Source organism: Oncorhynchus tshawytscha, linkage group LG20 (assembly GCF_018296145.1).
Source record: "Oncorhynchus tshawytscha isolate Ot180627B linkage group LG20, Otsh_v2.0, whole genome shotgun sequence".
Taxonomy (NCBI): Eukaryota; Metazoa; Chordata; class Actinopteri; order Salmoniformes; family Salmonidae; genus Oncorhynchus; species Oncorhynchus tshawytscha.
Genome location: NC_056448.1, coordinates 35,905,093 through 35,923,620, shown reverse-complemented (window position 1 = coordinate 35,923,620; position 18,528 = coordinate 35,905,093). Strand labels below are relative to the sequence as shown.

At 41.9% G+C, this 18,528-nt stretch overlaps 1 protein-coding gene across 1 annotated transcript; it reads left to right on the top strand.

Moving 5' to 3' along the window:
- The first annotated feature begins 11,113 nt into the window (after nt 1–11,113).
- On the top strand, nt 11,114–15,069 carry ptges (prostaglandin E synthase). Its single transcript, XM_024381763.2, has 3 exons — nt 11,114–11,497; nt 11,642–11,724; nt 14,343–15,069. The coding sequence occupies exons 1-3, from the start codon at nt 11,240–11,242 to the stop codon at nt 14,590–14,592; spliced, it is 591 nt and encodes a 196-aa protein (XP_024237531.1). The 5' UTR covers nt 11,114–11,239; the 3' UTR covers nt 14,593–15,069.
- The last annotated feature ends 3,459 nt before the right edge of the window (nt 15,070–18,528 follow it).

The window sequence follows — 18,528 nt, the reverse complement described above, 5'->3', positions numbered from 1 at the left end:
CGCCTGGCTCTGCTCTGACTATCAAGCTAACCCAGACAGAGTGAGGACTAAGGGGAGAGAGGAAGGAACCGAAGGAGGAGAGGAGATGGAGCACACTGATCATCCTTTGCAGACAGGAGCAGTTAAACAACATACAAGGTGAGTGAGACAAGTAATGTGTACCTCTGTCACTCTCTCCCCCTCCTCTCTCTCAATCCCTCTGTCTTTAAAGGTGCTGTGTTATCAACCCCCCCCCCCTCTCTCTTTGACCCACCCAAACAAGACTGCTGCTGCTGGATCGCTCCACTGTTTCAAAACATTGTCATGTGTGCCTCTGACTGCAGCATCTGACTACTGCATGTGTGACTGTTCAGCAGCAGCTGTCTGATTTTGAGAGTTAAAGACTGATATGTTTCTGTACAGACAGTGTTTTGCCACCACAATCTGGGTGTGCTGTGTATCTGACTGTAGACGGGCAGATTTCATAGTTTGTTTATAATGGTTGTTACTTCATTTTCTGACACTCAGTAAACGGCAGAGTCTCAGCTTTCCAGCTATCGACTTCATCTTTCCGGAGAAACCAAGCCTCATTAAATAACTGATTGATGATGGGTAAATAGCTATATTACATGCATGACTTTAAGCCTTTGCTATAACTGAATAAGAACATGGAGCTTATGACAGGGATGTTGTGCTGGCTACTGTACACGTAGCTGTGATGGAACGGGGTGGGGCTGTCCCGTCCTCACCCCAGCGGCTGACATCATTGGCTAATTTGGATGTCTTTGCACGATGCACAAAGGCTGCTCATGATGTCGTCATCTAGACAGGTTCATGTCTACTGCCAGTACATTACAATGCTCTTATCTGGTTAAATTGACTGGTTTAATTATTAGTTCTAATAGATGACATGGAAATACAAAAATTTTATATTTTCATATTCTTATGTAAGATAAAATGTATGTCACACAAAGTAGGATGTCCTGCAACTCATGGCTTTAGGGTAATGTATGTTGCAGGGTAATGTTCATAATGGATATATCTACCATGACAACTATATCTATAGCAAAATAATGTATGGTGGAAATAAGGGTAGGCTTCTCTGATTACTATTACTGGCATGGATCAGTTTGACCTCAGGGGTGGGTATGTCTGTCTGTGACTGTATGAACAGTTTGACCTCAGGGGTGGGTATGTCTGTCTGTGACTGTATGATCAGTTTGACCTCAGGGGTGGGTATGTCTGTCTGTCTGTGACTGTATAAATGAGGAAAGATTTATTAGACGGATAACAGAGAATATAAAAACAAAGACTGTTGGTTTGCATCTAATCCTCTGTGTGTCTACCGTAGCACAGTCTGTATTAGATAGCCTTGTGGCGTCAGTGAGTAACTGGAAAGATTTGGAGAGAGACAGATGACTCATTAACCCCTCGTTCTTCTCTTTCGTTCTTTTTTCTCAGGCTCAAATACATCCCCAGCTTCGACTGACCTGAGGATCCCACATCGACAGCAACTCTTCCATGACCAAAGACTGACCAGCACCACATTTGAAAAAATAACACTTTTCAGAGCCATAGTAAACCATACTGCCGATAACCCATGTACTGACTTGAAGGAGAGAGGGACAAATATCCAATCAAATCAAACTTTATTTGTCACATGCACTGAATACAACAAGTGTAGACCTTACTGTGAAATGCTTACTTACAAGCCCTTAATCAACACTGCAGTTCAAGAAGAGTTAAGAAAATACCCAAAATCACAATAACAAAGCTCTATACAGCGGGTACCAGCACCGAGTCAGTGTGCGGGGGTACAGGTTAGTTGAGGTCATTTGTACATGTAGGCAGGCGTGAAGTGACTATACATAGATAATAAACAACGGGGAGCAGCATTGTCCAACACTTCCCCTCCTTACTGGCACTAGAGAAGGACTTTCTAGATCAGACTAATATCTGATATCTTTAGTGCAGAATTAAGAATCACTGAAGCATAAGCTACCCTATATATTGTCCTCTGTCTAGGGGCTGAGCTAGGCTTCTCATCACAGTCCATCTTGGAATGGATGGCGCTGATGTAAATATTGACATTGTGTGGCTGCCTGTCCTCATCTGATCTGTACTAAAAGAGAGAGAAGAGAAAGTTCTGGGAGCTCATCCATAACCCTTTGACTCAACTGGCGGTGACCTCAGAGCTGCCCCAGGGGCAGAGTTGGATGTGAGGCAGCTGTCCGCTGCAGTCGACATACAACCAACTTTCTCTTTTATGCCCTCTGTTTGTTCTTTTATTGTAGCTACACGTCTTTCTCTCTCATCAAAGAGTTCAGATAAACACATTCTATGCCAGCACTCCTGAGGGAACACGCTCGCTCTCTCACTGGAGGCCTGAGTCCACGCTCGCTCTCTCACTGGAGGCCTGAGTCCACGCTCGCTCTCTCACTGGAGGCCTGAGTCCACGCTCGCTCTCTCACTGGAGGCCTGAGTCCACGCTCGCTCTCTCACTGGAGGCCTGAGTCCACGCTCGCTCTCTCACTGGAGGCCTGAGTCCACGCTCGCGCTCTCACTGGAGGCCTGAGTCCACGCTCGCGCTCTCACTGGAGGCCTGAGTCCACGCTCGCGCTCTCACTGGAGGCCTGAGTCCACGCTCGCGCTCTCACTGGAGGCCTGAGTCAGATTATGCCACTGTGCAAGAAGTGTGCGTGTCAGTGACTCTGTCATGTCTGTGTCTGTCTGTCAATAAGTGTGAGTGACATCAGGTATCTAATGGTTACCTGTGTCTGTCTGTGTGAATGAGTGACATAACGTGTGTGTGTATATATCAGCATCTAACCTCCACTGTGTGTCAAGTCCACTGTTTGTGTGTCAGGTCCACTGTGTTAGTCCCTCTCCATAAAGCAACCATGGGCTGTGCCATGTGTTCCCAGTTGATTGACATGTGGAGCGTGTCGGTGAGGAGAACCAGCCGCAGGGCCATGGAACAGACTGCCCTCCCCAAGGTGCTCCAGGGGGGCTACCACAGAGTCACCAGCCTCCACTACATGTCTTCCTTCTCTGATGCAGAGGGCTGCTGTGATGACAACAACAGTCACAACAGCACCACCGGCAGCTCCTTCACCGTGGACTGGCAAGAGACGGATGACTGACACTTGGGCGGCAGGTAGCCTAGAGGTTAGAGAGGCGGGCCAGAAACCGGACGGTTGCTAGTTCAAATGTGCCCTTGAGCAAAGCACTTCACCCCCAAATCTGCTCCATGGTTACTGCACTGTGGCTGACCCTGGCTTCCAACCCCTCAGGCATGGATGTGGGGGGTTAAAAGCAAAAGACGAATGTGTAATCTGCGAAGAAAATGGACAACACGTAAACCCAACATAAATACGTTGGCTAATCCTCTGTGTGTGTATGTGAGTGATTCAAATGTCCATTATTGATCAGTATTTATTATTTCTCATCTGTATTATTTTGTTTATTTTTCTATAGGGGGAATAAGAAAGCCTTTCTCAGAACTCTCAAAACATCCCACAATGATGTGGCCTTATTGTCAAGACTCACCGTGTCAATACAGCCAAGAGTTTTTTGACTACGGACCTGACCAGGAAAATATAGCCTATAACCAGGGTTGTAGAGAAACATGTAATAAATTACATCTAATCTGATTACAAAGAACTAACTAATCAGTTCTGTTACCAGCAGAACATTGACAGGTAACTAGTAAATCGTGGATTACATTTAGAAAGTTACCTTCCCAACCCTACCTATAATTAGCACCTGGAGTTTTTCTAGGTCAGTTCAAGTGAAACACTCTGGGCCCTAATCAGTCTACAATAAATCTAACATTGAAATGCTGTCAGTGTCTTATTACAGCTTGTTGAACAGTCCTGTCTAAGATGTTCTATTAAGGCTCTTCCAGTGTGTCAGCCTGAACACACTGCTTAGGAATGCTGTTGCTCTGTTAAAATGGGGGTGAGGGGAAAAGCTGTTGTATATTATACAACACCAGACCCTATTTTGGCAAAGATGTGTACAGACGCTGTGCAGCTACGCACATAACTCTGTCCTGTAGCCTGGTTAAACTACTAATAACAAGGCTAGAGATTCAGAGCCAGAGAAAAAAAGAGAACCAACTCTCCTTTCATGGATAGGAATATTTTGTTACCATAAAATAATGAACATAATCCAGTAGTTGTGCCTTGCCCACTAATGTCTGCATGGTGTGGTCAGTTGGTAAAAGCTTGGTGATAGCAAGGCCAAGGTTATGGGTTCAATTCCTGCAGGGATCAAAATGATCAAAAACACTTACAAAAAAATGCATGCACTCCCCCCAACTCAACTGTAAGTCACTTAAAACCATACCAGTGGTTTGACTTGGCCCACAGGAACTGACACCAAATCAGTGTTGTTCTCAGTCAGGTTGTGGAAAAGTGACTAAAATTGTGAATATTGATCTTAGAACAGTTCATATAATACTGTTAAAATGAAGTGCTTTGTAACAAAACTAGTGGCAACTGAGCTGCCACCACCTTAAAGCAGAGGAAACCTTAACGTTGCTAGAGTATTGAAACATGGTTGTGAGGGTATTGGGACAGATTTAAGATGTACTAAAAAATTCATCCTGAGGTGTTCTGAAACACGACATGGTGTGTTGTAACACCACAGAGTCAGGAGTTGTGCAGCACCTTGCCAGAGACTGGGAGCACTAACCTGGAAAAGATTGAAAACACTTATGGCGTTTCGAGTCCTGTGTAATGCAGAATTGGATCCCTTCTCTTTTGGTGTCGTTTCCTCTCTCTAAAGCTACTTAACACTATGACGGTGTTTTGAGTCCTGTCTTGTGCAGAATTAGTTCCCTACTTTTGGAGTTTCCAAATACTGTAAATGAAAGCCCCTCCTTATTGTATATTCCATGTTCTTGTATGTTTATAAACTCCTCATTGGTCATTCCAAAAGGTCAAATGTACAGTATTCTCAAACAAAGGACAATAAAATATAGTTGTGAAAACACAAATGAATAATTTTGTCCAAGATCATGAGTACAACATTACTTTTAAAAGACAGGATTTAGAAGCTTCATTTCAAATTATCAAATGACAAAACAGGTCTTTCACATGTGTATACTGAGTTCAAAGATCTGTTATTTATCATTAATATTCTTCAAAAATCAATACAGGCAATGACTGCTAATGTTAGCAGTAACACTTCTATAAACTTCAGCCCAGGGCTCAATATGATCTACCAGTCATCCATTATGCTAATAAATTTAAACTGTCTTAATATTCAGATGATGCCATTAAAGGTTGCTCAGATGGATTGAATCACAGTACAGTTGAGTTAGATGATATGATTGACAGTTCAGTTGGCGTTAGTCTGATTCTTGTCGTGATTTGGTTAGGATTGGCCAGCCGGTGGGTAACGTAGTATGTATGCATGTTTTTTGCAGGGGGACAGACATATTGCAAGCAATAATACATGAGTGCATAATTTGGTTATCATCAAATGCTATAATATTAAGGGAAACCCAACCAAGAGCTGCCCAGTGACGCAAGCCTTCCAGACGAGCTAAATGCCTTCTATGCTCGCTTAGAGGCAAGCAACACTGAACCATGTGTTAGAGCTTCAACTGTTCCGGACAATTGTGTGATCACACTCTCCGTAGCCGATGTAAGACCTTTAAACAGGTCAATATTAACAAAGCCGCAGGGCCAGACGGATTACCAGGACGCATACTCAGAGCATGCGCTGACCAGCTGGAAAGTGTCTTCACGACATTTTCAACCTCTCCCTGACCCAGTCTGTAATGCCTACATGTTCCAAGCAGACCACCATAGTCCCTGTGCCCAAGAACGCCACGGTAACCTGTCTAAATGACTACCGCCTCGTACCCCTGCACATAGACTCTGTACTGGTACTCCTTGTATATACAGTCATAGCTGTGGGAAGTAGGGGTACTGAGGGTGCTGCATCACCCCCTGAAAAATCCAATAATAGAAATCTTAAAAAATATATATATCACAAAAGTAGTGCACTTGGCCTTTACATGTCCTGTATTAGCAGACTGATATAGCCATCTGTAGGGTGGCAACCAGTCTGTAGCGCTGCAAAGAAATTCAGCACCACCTGTGTTTGAAATTAACTGCTGGACTGAGGGACCTTACAGATAATTGCATGTATGGGGTACAGAGATGAGGTATTCATTCAGTAATCATGTTAAACTCTATTATTGGACACAAAGTGAATCCTTAACTTATGTGACTTAAGCACATTTTTACTCCTGAACTTATTTAGGCTTGCCATAAATGGGGTTGAATACTTTGACTAAAGACATTTCAGGTTTCATTTTATTCATGTGCTAAATAAAAAACATTACTCCATTTTGACATTATGGGTTATAATGTGTAGGCCAGTGACATATCTCAATTGTATCCATTTTAAATTCAGGCTATAACACAACCCAAGTCAAGTGTTCTGAAGGCACTGTAACCTCGTTATTGTTATTTTATATTTGTTACCATTTCCTTTATTAAAAAACCTTTTACGTTTACTTTTTAACTCTGCAATGTTGAATGTAAGTACGCATTTCAAAGTAAAGTCTGCACTTGTATTCGACGCATAAAATGTTATTTTATTTCAAAAAACGAATCAATGAATCAAAATGGCTGTTTGATTTATTCTATTAGCATTGTTTTTATTGAATTAATTCCTTTTCTGTTTCCTTCTTCAGTGTCACAAAGGGAAAGGGGGATACCTAGTCAGTTGTACAACAATGCATTTAACCCAACCCCTCTGAATCAGAGAGGTGCGGGGGCTGTCTTAATAATCAACATCCACTTCGTCAACGCCCGGTGAACAGTGGGTTAATTGCTTGGCTCAGGGGCAGAACGACATATTTGTACCTTGTCAGTTCGGTGATTCGCTCCAGCAACCGTTCAGTTACTGGCACAACGCGCTTACCCTCCAGCATAACATTTTGTACTCACGTTCTTTGACACATACTTTCATGTTCAGTGCTATCTGAGATCCTTGAGACGTCCCTACCCTAAACCCTTACCTTAACTATTTTCAATTTAAGGATCCCGGATAGCACGGATCCATACTTTCTTTGATTATTTTGGATAGTTTTGTCTGTGCGTTTGGTGTGCTCTCTCCTGTCTGAATTTGTGAAGGACCCGAATACAGGAGAGGTGCTTGCAAACTTGCCTGTTTTTATACTTGACCATAGAGTTTGCTAGAGGGCGTACCTGCCACGAATGCTTTCTCTCCACCTCCAGGCTGCAGACCAGGTGAATTCTGAACAGTACGGTAGCACATTGTTCAAAGTACACATTTTGCTTCTGATATTGGGGCCCAAGTTCCTCACATGGTTCCCGGCTGTGTGGTTGAGTGGGTAAAATTATAAAGAAACGACTCCCATCTTACTGCCCCAGCAGTTCATGGTTCATTTCCCACTTCCACCTTTCCAACTTTCACTCTGTCTCCTCTTGTTTTTAATAAGCAAAGCACAGAAATAATTTAATTATTATCTATAGGGCCGATTCAGACTTAAGATAACCCACTGGGCACAGATGTCTTTTAAACACTGGTTTAATGTAATTTCATTGAAATGACGTGGAAACGGCATTGATTAAACCAGTGTTTACCAAGTGGGAAGTTGATCTAACACGGACTTAACATGAGTCCATGTTAAGTCTACTTATCTCAACTCTGAATCGGCCCCATGTGCTCAGCATAACCATTTAGCCCTGAAGACTGGCAGAGTGCACCAAGGCAGTCTTTTGACAAGCAGGAGACCCTTGTTCACATCCACCGTCTGTCCTCACATGAAAACCAGTGATGAAGGCCCACTTTACACATGTTAACTCTTGTTACATCTGCTATCTTACATAGTCCTAAACGTTTGGATTGAACAGTTGTACATTATTTATGATGTCAGAATGGGCCTGGCAACTGTAGCCTATAATAAGTGCCAAAGTCTACCCTAGGGAAGAAAAAAAACATCCATTGTTTTCTTTAAAATTTTAATAAAAATATCTACTGAAAATCAGCATCAATCAATATTTATGCTATAAAGCATTTTATTGGATGAGAGAGACAGGCCATTATACATTGTTTTTGTATTTTGATGATGCCTTTTACATGCACTGAAACACCAAAAAGTGTTTTCACAAACCTCTCTTAAAAACACAATGATTCAGAATGAAGAACCACTTTGGGTGTTTCAGAGTACTTCTATTCTGTTTTGAAATCCATTCAGTGAATCAGAACACGTCCATTGGGTTTACATTCAAACACCCTCCAAACACCAGATCTCAGCTTAGGTACACTACTTCTCATGGTTTCACTACGCAATGATGGTGTTTTGAGTCTTTCTATTTTAAGAGTGAAGGACTTTAGGGCCCTTTATGGCAGAGGAAACAGTCACCATGAAATGCAACAAGTTATTCTGCCAAAGTCAATTAGAGAGCTTTAGTGTTGACAAGTTTGACATTTCTGGTAAACACTAGTCTATTAACACTGACATGATTTGGATGTCTGCATTGTGATGATTGTACACACTGCTGTGTTAGTGTTATGATGTGTATTTTGTATACTTCTGTCAGGGTCTGAGTAGGATATAGAGACCTCTCTCTCATTATCAACCCAAGGTTTTCGGGGGCCACTTTAGCTCATGCTGGACAGATTTTCTGGCACAGTGCTCCATAGCACCATGAAGTTGCTGGTTCAAGTCCCACTCCTGCTGTTTCTCTGCCCTCATTCGCTACAAACAAAAGTTATGTCCAGCAGAGATAAGCCCAGTGGTGGACTGGGAAGGCACAGCCACACCAGCCCAGTACTGCTGTACCATACCAGCACCCCATCATGAGCTTACTTCAACTGTCGTACCCCAGATTGTTTTACTCCAGTGTTTATAAACAATGTCAGTGTAAACAAACACTGTATATAGCCTCAAAACATAGCTAGAGTCCTTAATTGAAACCATAACAAAGTGGTCTACCCACCTGTGTTTTGGTAAACAGTTGAGGGATGGGCCTGGAAAAATGTAACCACTTTCAAACACATAGACAGAGCTATGGATGCAAAAACTGACCATCCATGATATCAAAATGATTTAACTATGTTTTGAAGCTATATAGTCTTTGTTAACATTTTCATTGTTTACAAACATGGGAGTAAAACAAGCTTATATTTTGGGCTCTGATGGGGTAAGACAGTTGAATTAAGCACATGAGGCATTTATAAGTTATATTCTTCAAAGAATCAATATGTATATCAATAAGTCCAAAACTGGATGCAACAATTGCAGATTGCCCTTTTAAACTCTCTGTGCGCCTAGAATCACCTTCTCTGGTCCTCGTCATCCTGATTTGACTGGGCTCATTTAGCTCATTTAGCCTATCAAAGACTAGTTTGTTCTTGATTAGTATTTCACATTTATTGAATTCAATATAGATCAGGCAGCCCCCACGTTTCGCTGCTGCCTTTTTAAAAGGGCTGCCGAAACATCCCTTAGTCCTTATCCCAGGTGCATATCCTGGACAGTAGGCCTAGCTATCCAGTACTATTCAATTCAAAATCCGTCCCTCATTAGAAGGAAACAGTGGCAATTTTAGCATGTAAATCTTGGGGCAAACTAAAAATATATATTTTTAGATGCATGCCAGCAAAGCCACAACACAACACTTAACAATACATTAATTGCATTATAACGGTGACAAAGGTTGCCCACAAACTGTTAGGGCCTAAAGCTGTCCCAACAGCAGAATCCCAACAGCAGAGTCCCAACACCCTACCACTGCTACACCTGGCTATCAGCGGAGCCTTGTCTGGCAGCGAAACAGTTCATTCAGCTTCATTACTGCCTTTAAAAAAAACATAGCTGTTCTGCTGACTTGCTTAAACAAATGTGGTTTCTACTGACAATTGAGATGTACAAACTATGGCATAAGGGGACGACGAGCAGATAATTTAGATTAAGACATTAATGAGCGAGCTAGGACAGACGTAGTCAATTTAACTATCTGTTCAGCACTTTTGAAATGTACAGCGACAGAATTCAGAATTCTTACAGTATTCTCCCTGTACACCAAGTCAGAACCTGGGGCGGCAGGGTAGCCTAGTGGTTAGAGCGTTGGTCTAGTAACCGGAAGGTTGCAAGTTCAAACCCCCGAGCTGACAAGGTACAAATCTTTTGTTCTGCCCCTGAACAGGCAGTTAACCCACTGTTCCTTGGCTGTCATTGAAAATAAGAATTTGTTCTTAACTGACTTGCCTAGTTAAATAAAGGTAAAATAAAATAAAAAACCATAGGATAAATAAAAGGGGCATATAAGCAGACAATGAAAGCTCTTAAAATTTTTGATGATTACATTTTTCTAAAACAGGCTAAAGGCTACATGTGCACCACCAAATCAAAACAGTAGGCTAAGTTATGAGGAGGAAAGGCACCAAATTATTAGGGTGAGGCACATGGGATACTAACAGCTTGCTACACAACATACACTTAGTATTACTTTGCTTGAATCACGGCGTAACTAGAGAACATTAAGGGGAAGTTGTTCTACAGTAGAGAGGAGCGCAGCTCTCATTCCTCAAACTCTCTTTGAAGCTCGGCGCGCACACCTCCTTTTGCACACGCTCCACACAACCTGCAGCATTTCAAACATCCCGAACGCAAGCATTCTGAAAATTCCATGCGAAAAGCCCTTTTCAAACATCCTACATCCTGATGTAACGCATGGTTAGGAGCAGTGATGTAAAGTACTTCAGTAAAAATATGTATAGCTGGTACTGACATGCGTCCTTTGTCCTGATCTTGATGCCCACATTTTTAGACAGGTGTCGACAATTAAAAGACGCATGATCCACTTGACCACCTCCGGAGGTAGTTAGGGACCCATTAATATATGGATATCAATCATGTGTAAACAGATCTGGTTGGTCAAACCATTTAAAAAATGTATAATGCAGGCCTAAATAATCACTGACAGGTAGTAGCATTGACTTATGGCATCAGTAATTGTCTTAAAATAAATGAATTCATATCATTGTTTTATAATATCAGTCAAACATATTGCAATGTGGAGGCGGTGGGCAGGTAATATACACATTTTAATAGAATGTGTGGATGTTACAAACCTTGATCAGATAATGATTGGACCACATTGATCAGATCACAAAACCCACAAGGTGTTTAACTGTGGCTAGAGGGAAACAGAGAGAGAGAGAGAGAGAGAGAGAGCGAGAGAAGCACCAGACCAGCCCCTCCAAAATGTGCGTCAGTGAAAGTGTTGACTCCTGGTGCTCCATCCCGCTCCATACTTTCCAGTTAGGCTCCATGAGCACGAACAACTCTCCAACCGCAGACGTCGATAACACAGCCGTACTTCACCTGGGAATTGGAAGACCATACCAAACAATCATGTTGGAGAACGAGGCTTTTTCCTGTTTTGTTTTCTATAGTGTTCTCCTGGTCATCAAGATGTACATCATAGCAATCATCACTGGACAAGTCAGGCTTCGTAAAAAAGTAAGATACTTCGCAGTTAACAGTTTATTAGGCTAGTTCGGTATTTGATCTATGGTTTGAATACATCTTAGTTACAAAAGTAAAGTACGGCGCTGTATAAACGTTGGTCAGGGTATTTGTGAATGATCTCTCTCTTCTGTGAAGGCTTTCGCTAACCCAGAGGATGCGCAGAGACACGGCGGCGTCCAGTACTACAGAGAGGATCCGGACGTAGAACGGTGCCGAAGGTGAGAAGAGCGATTACTGTTCTCAGATTGTATTGTAGCCTAGCCCTAGCCTATTGACATTGGTGGTAGCAATAGAATGTTCAACAGTAGTAGAGACCGGGTTGGTTGTCACACTTTTTTGGTGTATTTCTCAGCACCGGTAACTTTCAATACTTATGGGGACTCTTTATCCTCATGTCTTATTCCAACATGGAGTTATAAGCCATCAAACACACTCTGGGTTGGATGTCACACACAGTATGGGGTTGGTTGTCACAATGTTTGCAAGTAAGGTATTCCTCTTGTAACAGGAAATTAAGCAATATAGAAAACAGTCTTAGCAATAGCTTTTCTTTAATCAAACTATATTCCTAACAAAATTCAGCATTTTAATGCCTTGAGAATAACATGCCATTTTGAGTAAATATGTGTGTGTGTGCTGTTTGTGTGTGAGAGAGAGGCAATGAAGGGAGCTCTTTATAGCACCATCACAAAGAGCGTGGCATTTATTGTATACTGGCAGTGGCAATGTTGATAGTGACAACCAAACATGTAAATGGAGAATTTTACCTGGAGCTGGTTGAACTCTTTAGAGATCATTTGTGGCACTTTCATTTTTATTTCACAGACGTTTGTTATCCATCCTGGGGCCGGGGATATGGTTCAGTGTCTGTGTTGTTTTAACTAGACAGGAAATGATCCACGACAGCAGAAAAAACTATTTTTCTAGTGAACACTGAAAACTTTCCCCTCTTTTCTCCCCTCACATGAGGCCCTTTCTGACTGACTCATTGATGATGTAAAATGTGATGAGCTGAGCAGGCATTCATGCACTGATGCGCAATACAATGGAATGCTCTGTGACTGGTATCAATTAGGTCCAATTAGGATTCTCCACGAACAGCATTAAATCCCCCTGTCGATCTCCATGGCCCTGCTGAAATTTTATTAGCATAATCAAAAAATCCCCATAACAATTTGTCAGTTTAAGCTAGAGATATAACTTCCACATCTGTGGTGAAAAGTGACAGAGGTAGAGCGCTGCTTGTCAGACCATGAGACATTCAGAAAATCGGTCTTCTCACAAAATCATCTGTAGTGCCCGAACGGTTTTGCTTACAAACTATTATGACCCCTCTATGGAAAGATGAGACTCTCAATGATGTTCTCCGTTGTGCTCTATGACCTCCACAAGTCTCAGGAGACTCGTCTGAAGTCGGTACAGCCCATCTGCCAACTTCTGTCGGTAGCGTCCCAACCGTTTGGGCTACACACACAGTAATGTGACTCTGAGCAAAGGCGAGACTCTCACAAACATGTACACTGTACATGTTGGTTGTTTTGCTCAAGGACGTCCACAGTCCTCACAAGACTCGTCTGAAGGTCCCCCAAATTAATGGCATTATATATGGAGACTGTTTAATGGCAAGAATATGGAGTTATCTTTATTTTATCTCTCAGATATAGGACAGACACTTCAGAACAAACTTCCTTTTGATATTTTTTGGGGACTATCTATTATTCCTTGTAGTGAATCTGTTATTCAATGTGTTTGTTTCGGCTAATAGCAGTAAGGCCCACTTTTTTTTCATAAATGATGGGGTCTTAAAATTCAAAATCAAATAGCTAAATGATCCTTGGTATGACTTCTTAAAACAATCCCATATAGTTTAGTGTAAATATTGATCTGTTTAACGTGGACAGATTTTGGGCGGAGTAAAACCTCTTACTTCTCCTTTTCCTCTCTGGTCACAGTCTGTACTCCTAGCAATCTTAAACTCCTAACAACTCTGCCAAAATAATCAAACACTCAAGGGTCTATTCTATTTAGATTACTCCATGGGAGTTTACCATGTCTTGATGATGATTGGTTGGAGTGGTACTTGAGTTCAACAAAGCAAGATGAATAACATGCTGCACTTCTCAGAGATTACATACAGCCATCCTCTTCCTTTTTCTCAGCACATCTGATTTCATTGGAATGTCTAAATGGCTTCTAAAGAAAATTCATACTATTGAGTCACTACAACTGTTTTTAAGGATGATTGATAATCCATGGTTTGGGTTTTATGACTGACTCAGACAGCTGCTGGTAAAGGCCATGCATACATTGCGACGTTCTATAGGTCTATTTAGAGACAGAGACTGGAATCCATGAGAGGAATTTTCTCCTAAGTGATAGTCAGAAGAGAGGAAGTGATTCACTTAAAGAAAGAAACGTGAATAAACAAACCTGTGTGTTTGAACTCCCTTTGGTCATGGAGGCATTTCCTTCTGTTACTCAGTAGGCTAAACTCCTCCCTTATGTTGGCTAATGGAGAAAGTTGCATGTGTGTGGAGTAATCACAGCGGAAGTGGGTTTTTGCACTGCTTGGGTCAGTGCCAGACGGCTGAGTCAGACGACCATACTGTAAGCTCCAGGAATTACCTTCTGATTCAAAACAGATGTGTGAGCATGGGGAGCTGTTGTGTTTATTCAAGTTATTCTTGTCAACTTGTTGAGTCAGTGCGAACAGCTTAGTTATTCATGTAAAATCCATACATCCATGATAATAAATATGACTTTATCCAATCATTTAATGTAAAAAAAAATATACATCTAAAACATGAAATGTAATATTCTCTCTTGTGTGTTTCAGAGCTCACCGTAACGACATGGAGAATATCTTCCCTTTCCTGTTCCTGGGGGCTGTGTACTCCCTGATTGGCCCGTCGCTTGCCGTGGCCCGCGCTCACTTCCTGGTCTTCTTCCTGTTCCGCATGCTCCATACAGTGGCCTACCTGTGTGTCCTGCGGGCACCCACACGCTCCCTGGCCTATGTCGTCGCCCAAGTGCCCTGCGTCTCCATGGCCGTGCAGGTCCTCGCGGCGGTGGCCTCCTCGTGGTAGTTGTGGTTTTCTGGATCTATCTGTGACCGCTTCAATCTGAGACCTATCTCAGTCTGTGAGATCAGCGGTAGAGGATACTGCAAGAGATGCTTTTCATACAAGGGAAATCCTCAAGACTATATCGCTATCAATGCTACCATAGCAGTTTGTGTCTCTCGGCTGTAAGACAGTGTGTACTCTGAAAGTGTGTACTCTGAAAGTGTGTACTCTGAAATGAAGTTAGTGTTGTGCTCTAGCAAGCACATCCTCCTGCAGTACTGTATGTTTGCTATGCAATCTTGAAGTCAATTGCCTCCCTCTTGATAGTCCAGGGGACTCTACTCTCTGAAGACAAAGGTTTTAATTAGTTAACATTGAACCTTTTAACCAGTTCATTGTGTTGTCATGTTGTTTTTGTATACACAAGTTGTTGCTTGTTTCTGTCTTTTTTATTCTCTATTTCTTGTTATAAACTGGGTGGATTGAGCTCTGAATACCGATTGGCTGACAGCTGTGTTATTTTTACTGCTCTAATTATGTTGGTAACCAGTTTCTAATATAAATAAGGCACCTCAGGTGTTTATGGTATATTACCAATATACCACGGCTAAGGGCTGTATCCAGGCACTCCGCGTTGCGTTGTGCGTAAGAACAGCCCTTAGCCGTGGTATATTGGCTCAATACCACACCCCCTCGGGCCTTATTGCTTAATTATACTTAACCCTGATTGGCTCCAGGGGTGCTGTACTACAATGGCTGACCCTGTAAAACAATACATTTCACTGCACCTATTTTATTCCACTGAGAGCTATTTTAGTACGGCATGTCTGGGATATAATGACCTTTTAGCTGAAACCAGCTTGATCCAGTCTTAGAGGTAGAAGTGAAGAGCAGGCATGTGCCATTCTAAGGAACTTTTCCAGTGTGGTGGTTCACTGTGTTCGTTTATCTAGCATTGGCCACCATGGCATCACATGATGGGGGATGATGACACAGAGACATCAGGTCTACCACACCTGTCGATGGGATACTGATGAGGCCAAGAATTTTTCCTGATCACAGGATTTGACTACAGCCCATAGTTTTTCCTGGTCTGGTCCTGGACCTAGATAGGAGCTATGACTGCTGAATTGTCCATAATCATAACATATATTTTATCCTCCACCTCTGTGTTTCTTTAGCCTGGTTCTAGATCAAAATTGGCAAGACAGGATAGGGGTTTCTTCAGTATTGTCCATGTAGGGTAGCCTAGTGGTTAGAGCGTTGGACTAGTAACCGGAAGGTTGCGAGCTGACAAGGTACAAATCTGTTGTTCTGCCCCTGAACAGGCAGTTAACCCATTGTTCCTAGGCCGTCATTGAAAATAAGAATTTGTTCTTAACTGACGTGCCTAGTTAAATAAAGGTCAAATAAAATAAATAACCAATGGGTGGTTTGTTGATGAATGGTCCTCTACTGTGTTGTGTCTTCTACACTGCAGCCACTTGAGGCTTGCTAGAGCAGAAGTTGGCATTGTGAAACCTATGTGTGTCAACTGGGCGGCATTACTGGACAGTTATTACACATTTCCAAGTTACTGCAACACAATTCCAAGTTACTACAACACATTTCCAAGTTACTGCAACACAATTCCAAGTTACTGCAACACAATTCCAAGTTACTACAACACATTTCCAAGTTACTGCAACACAATTCCAAGTTACTACAACACATTTCCAAGTTACTGCAACACAATTCCAAGTTACTACAACACATTTCCAAGTTACTGCAACACAATTCCAAGTTACTACAACACATTTCCAAGTTACTGCAACACAATTCCAAGTTACTACAACACATTTCCAAGTTACTGCAACACAATTCCAAGTTACTACAACACATTTCCAAGTTACTGCAACACAATTCCAAGTTACTGCAACACATTTCCAAAGTCTTTGTGTTTGACCTAATACAATGCTATTTCTCTGTAAATAAATTAACCACAGACTTTCAGCATGCTTCTAGAGAAGGTCGCTCAACATGTACTGCGCTGACACAACTGACTGATGAGCTGTTCTTGTCTATTGATGTACTGTATTATGTCATTCTGTATTATGTTTCATGTTTTGTGTGGACCCCAGGAAGAGTAGCTGCTGCTTTTGCAACAGCTAATGGGGATCCATAATAAAATACCAAATACCCACTGGGCACAGACGTCAATTCAATGTCTATTCCACATTGGTTCAATGTAATTTCATAAAAATAATATGGAAACAATGTTAATTCAAGCAGTGTATGCCTAATGGGACACTACTTCCACACCTTTCCAAGTTACTGTTTCACAGTTCCAAGTTACTGTTTCACAGTTGCAAGTTACTTTTATTGGGTGTTCAGTGGGGAAATTACATTCAATGTTAGTCTAAGGAATAATAGAGGTCTCAAGCTAAAGTCGATTTTGATGCTTAGATATGGAGTTTAGTACCAAAACACTATATCCACACATTTTTTACAATTGTGTTTTTTCATCAGAAATGATTGCTTACCGTTTTCAGATTTTTAATTCATAAATGTAAAATAAAAGCACATTTTATTTGTCACATGCGCCGAATACAACAGGTGTGGACCTTACAGTGAAATGCTTACTTTACAAGCCCTTTAACCAACAATGCTTTAAGAAGTGTTAAGAAAAATAAGTGTTAAGTAAAAAATAGATAAGTAAAAAAAAAATGAAAATAAAAGTAACAAATAATTAAACAGCAGCAGTAAAATAACAATAGCGAGGCGATATACAGGGGGTACCAGTACAGAGTCAATGTGGAGGCGATATACAGGGGGTACCAGTACAGAGTCAATGTGGAGGCGATATACAGGGGGTACCAGTACAGAGTCAATGTGGAGGCGATATACAGGGGGTACCAGTACAGAGTCAATGTGGAGGCGATATACAGGGGGTACCAGTACAGAGTCAATGTGGAGGCAATATACAGGGGGTACTAGTACAGAGTCAATGTGGAGGCGATATACAGGGGGTACCAGTACAGAGTCAATGTGGAGGCGATATACAGGGGGTACCAGTACAGAGTCAATGTGGAGGCGATATACAGGGGGTACCAGTACAGAGTCAATGTGGAGGCGATATACAGGGGGTACCAGTACAGAGTCAATGTGGAGGCGATATACAGGGGGTACCAGTACAGAGTCAATGTGGAGGCGATATACAGGGGGTACCAGTACAGAGTCAATGTGGAGGCAATATACAGGGGGTACCAGTACAGAGTCAATGTGGAGGCGATATACAGGGGGTACCAGTACAGAGTCAATGTGGAGGCGATATACAGGGGGTACCAGTACAGAGTCAATGTGCGGGGGCACCAGTTAGTTGAGGTAATATGTACTTGTACAGTAGGTAGAGTTGAAGTGGCCATGAATAAATAATAAACAGAGAGTAGCAGCAGTGTAAAAGAGGGGTCTGGGTAGCCTTTTGATTAGCTGTTCAGGAGTCTTATGGCTTGGGGGTAGAAGCTGAACCTGTTATGGCTGAATCCCTTGTTCTCAATTTCCGCCTAAAGACATACCCTAATCCAACTGCCTGTAACTCAGCCCCAGAGGCAAGGATATGTATATTCTTGGTATCATTTGAATGGAAACATTCTGAAGTTTGTGGAAATGTTAATTGAATGTAGGAGAATATAACACAGTAGATCTGGTGGAAGAAAAGAGAAAGAGCATACGTTTTCTGTTTTTTATTGTTGTAGCATCATCTTTCACATGTACTAGAATAGCCACACAGTCAGATAGGATGCTGGAGATAATTTTGATGGATAACATAAGAGGGCCACTGTAGGTGTGCAAAGTTTCCCATTCCTGGGTGAGCTACATGACATTTAAACACAAAAAACAAAACAAAAAAAAATTTGCACTCTCCCGATCAGTCTCTTCTATAATCTGGTGCAAATCTGTATACTTATACTTGAATTT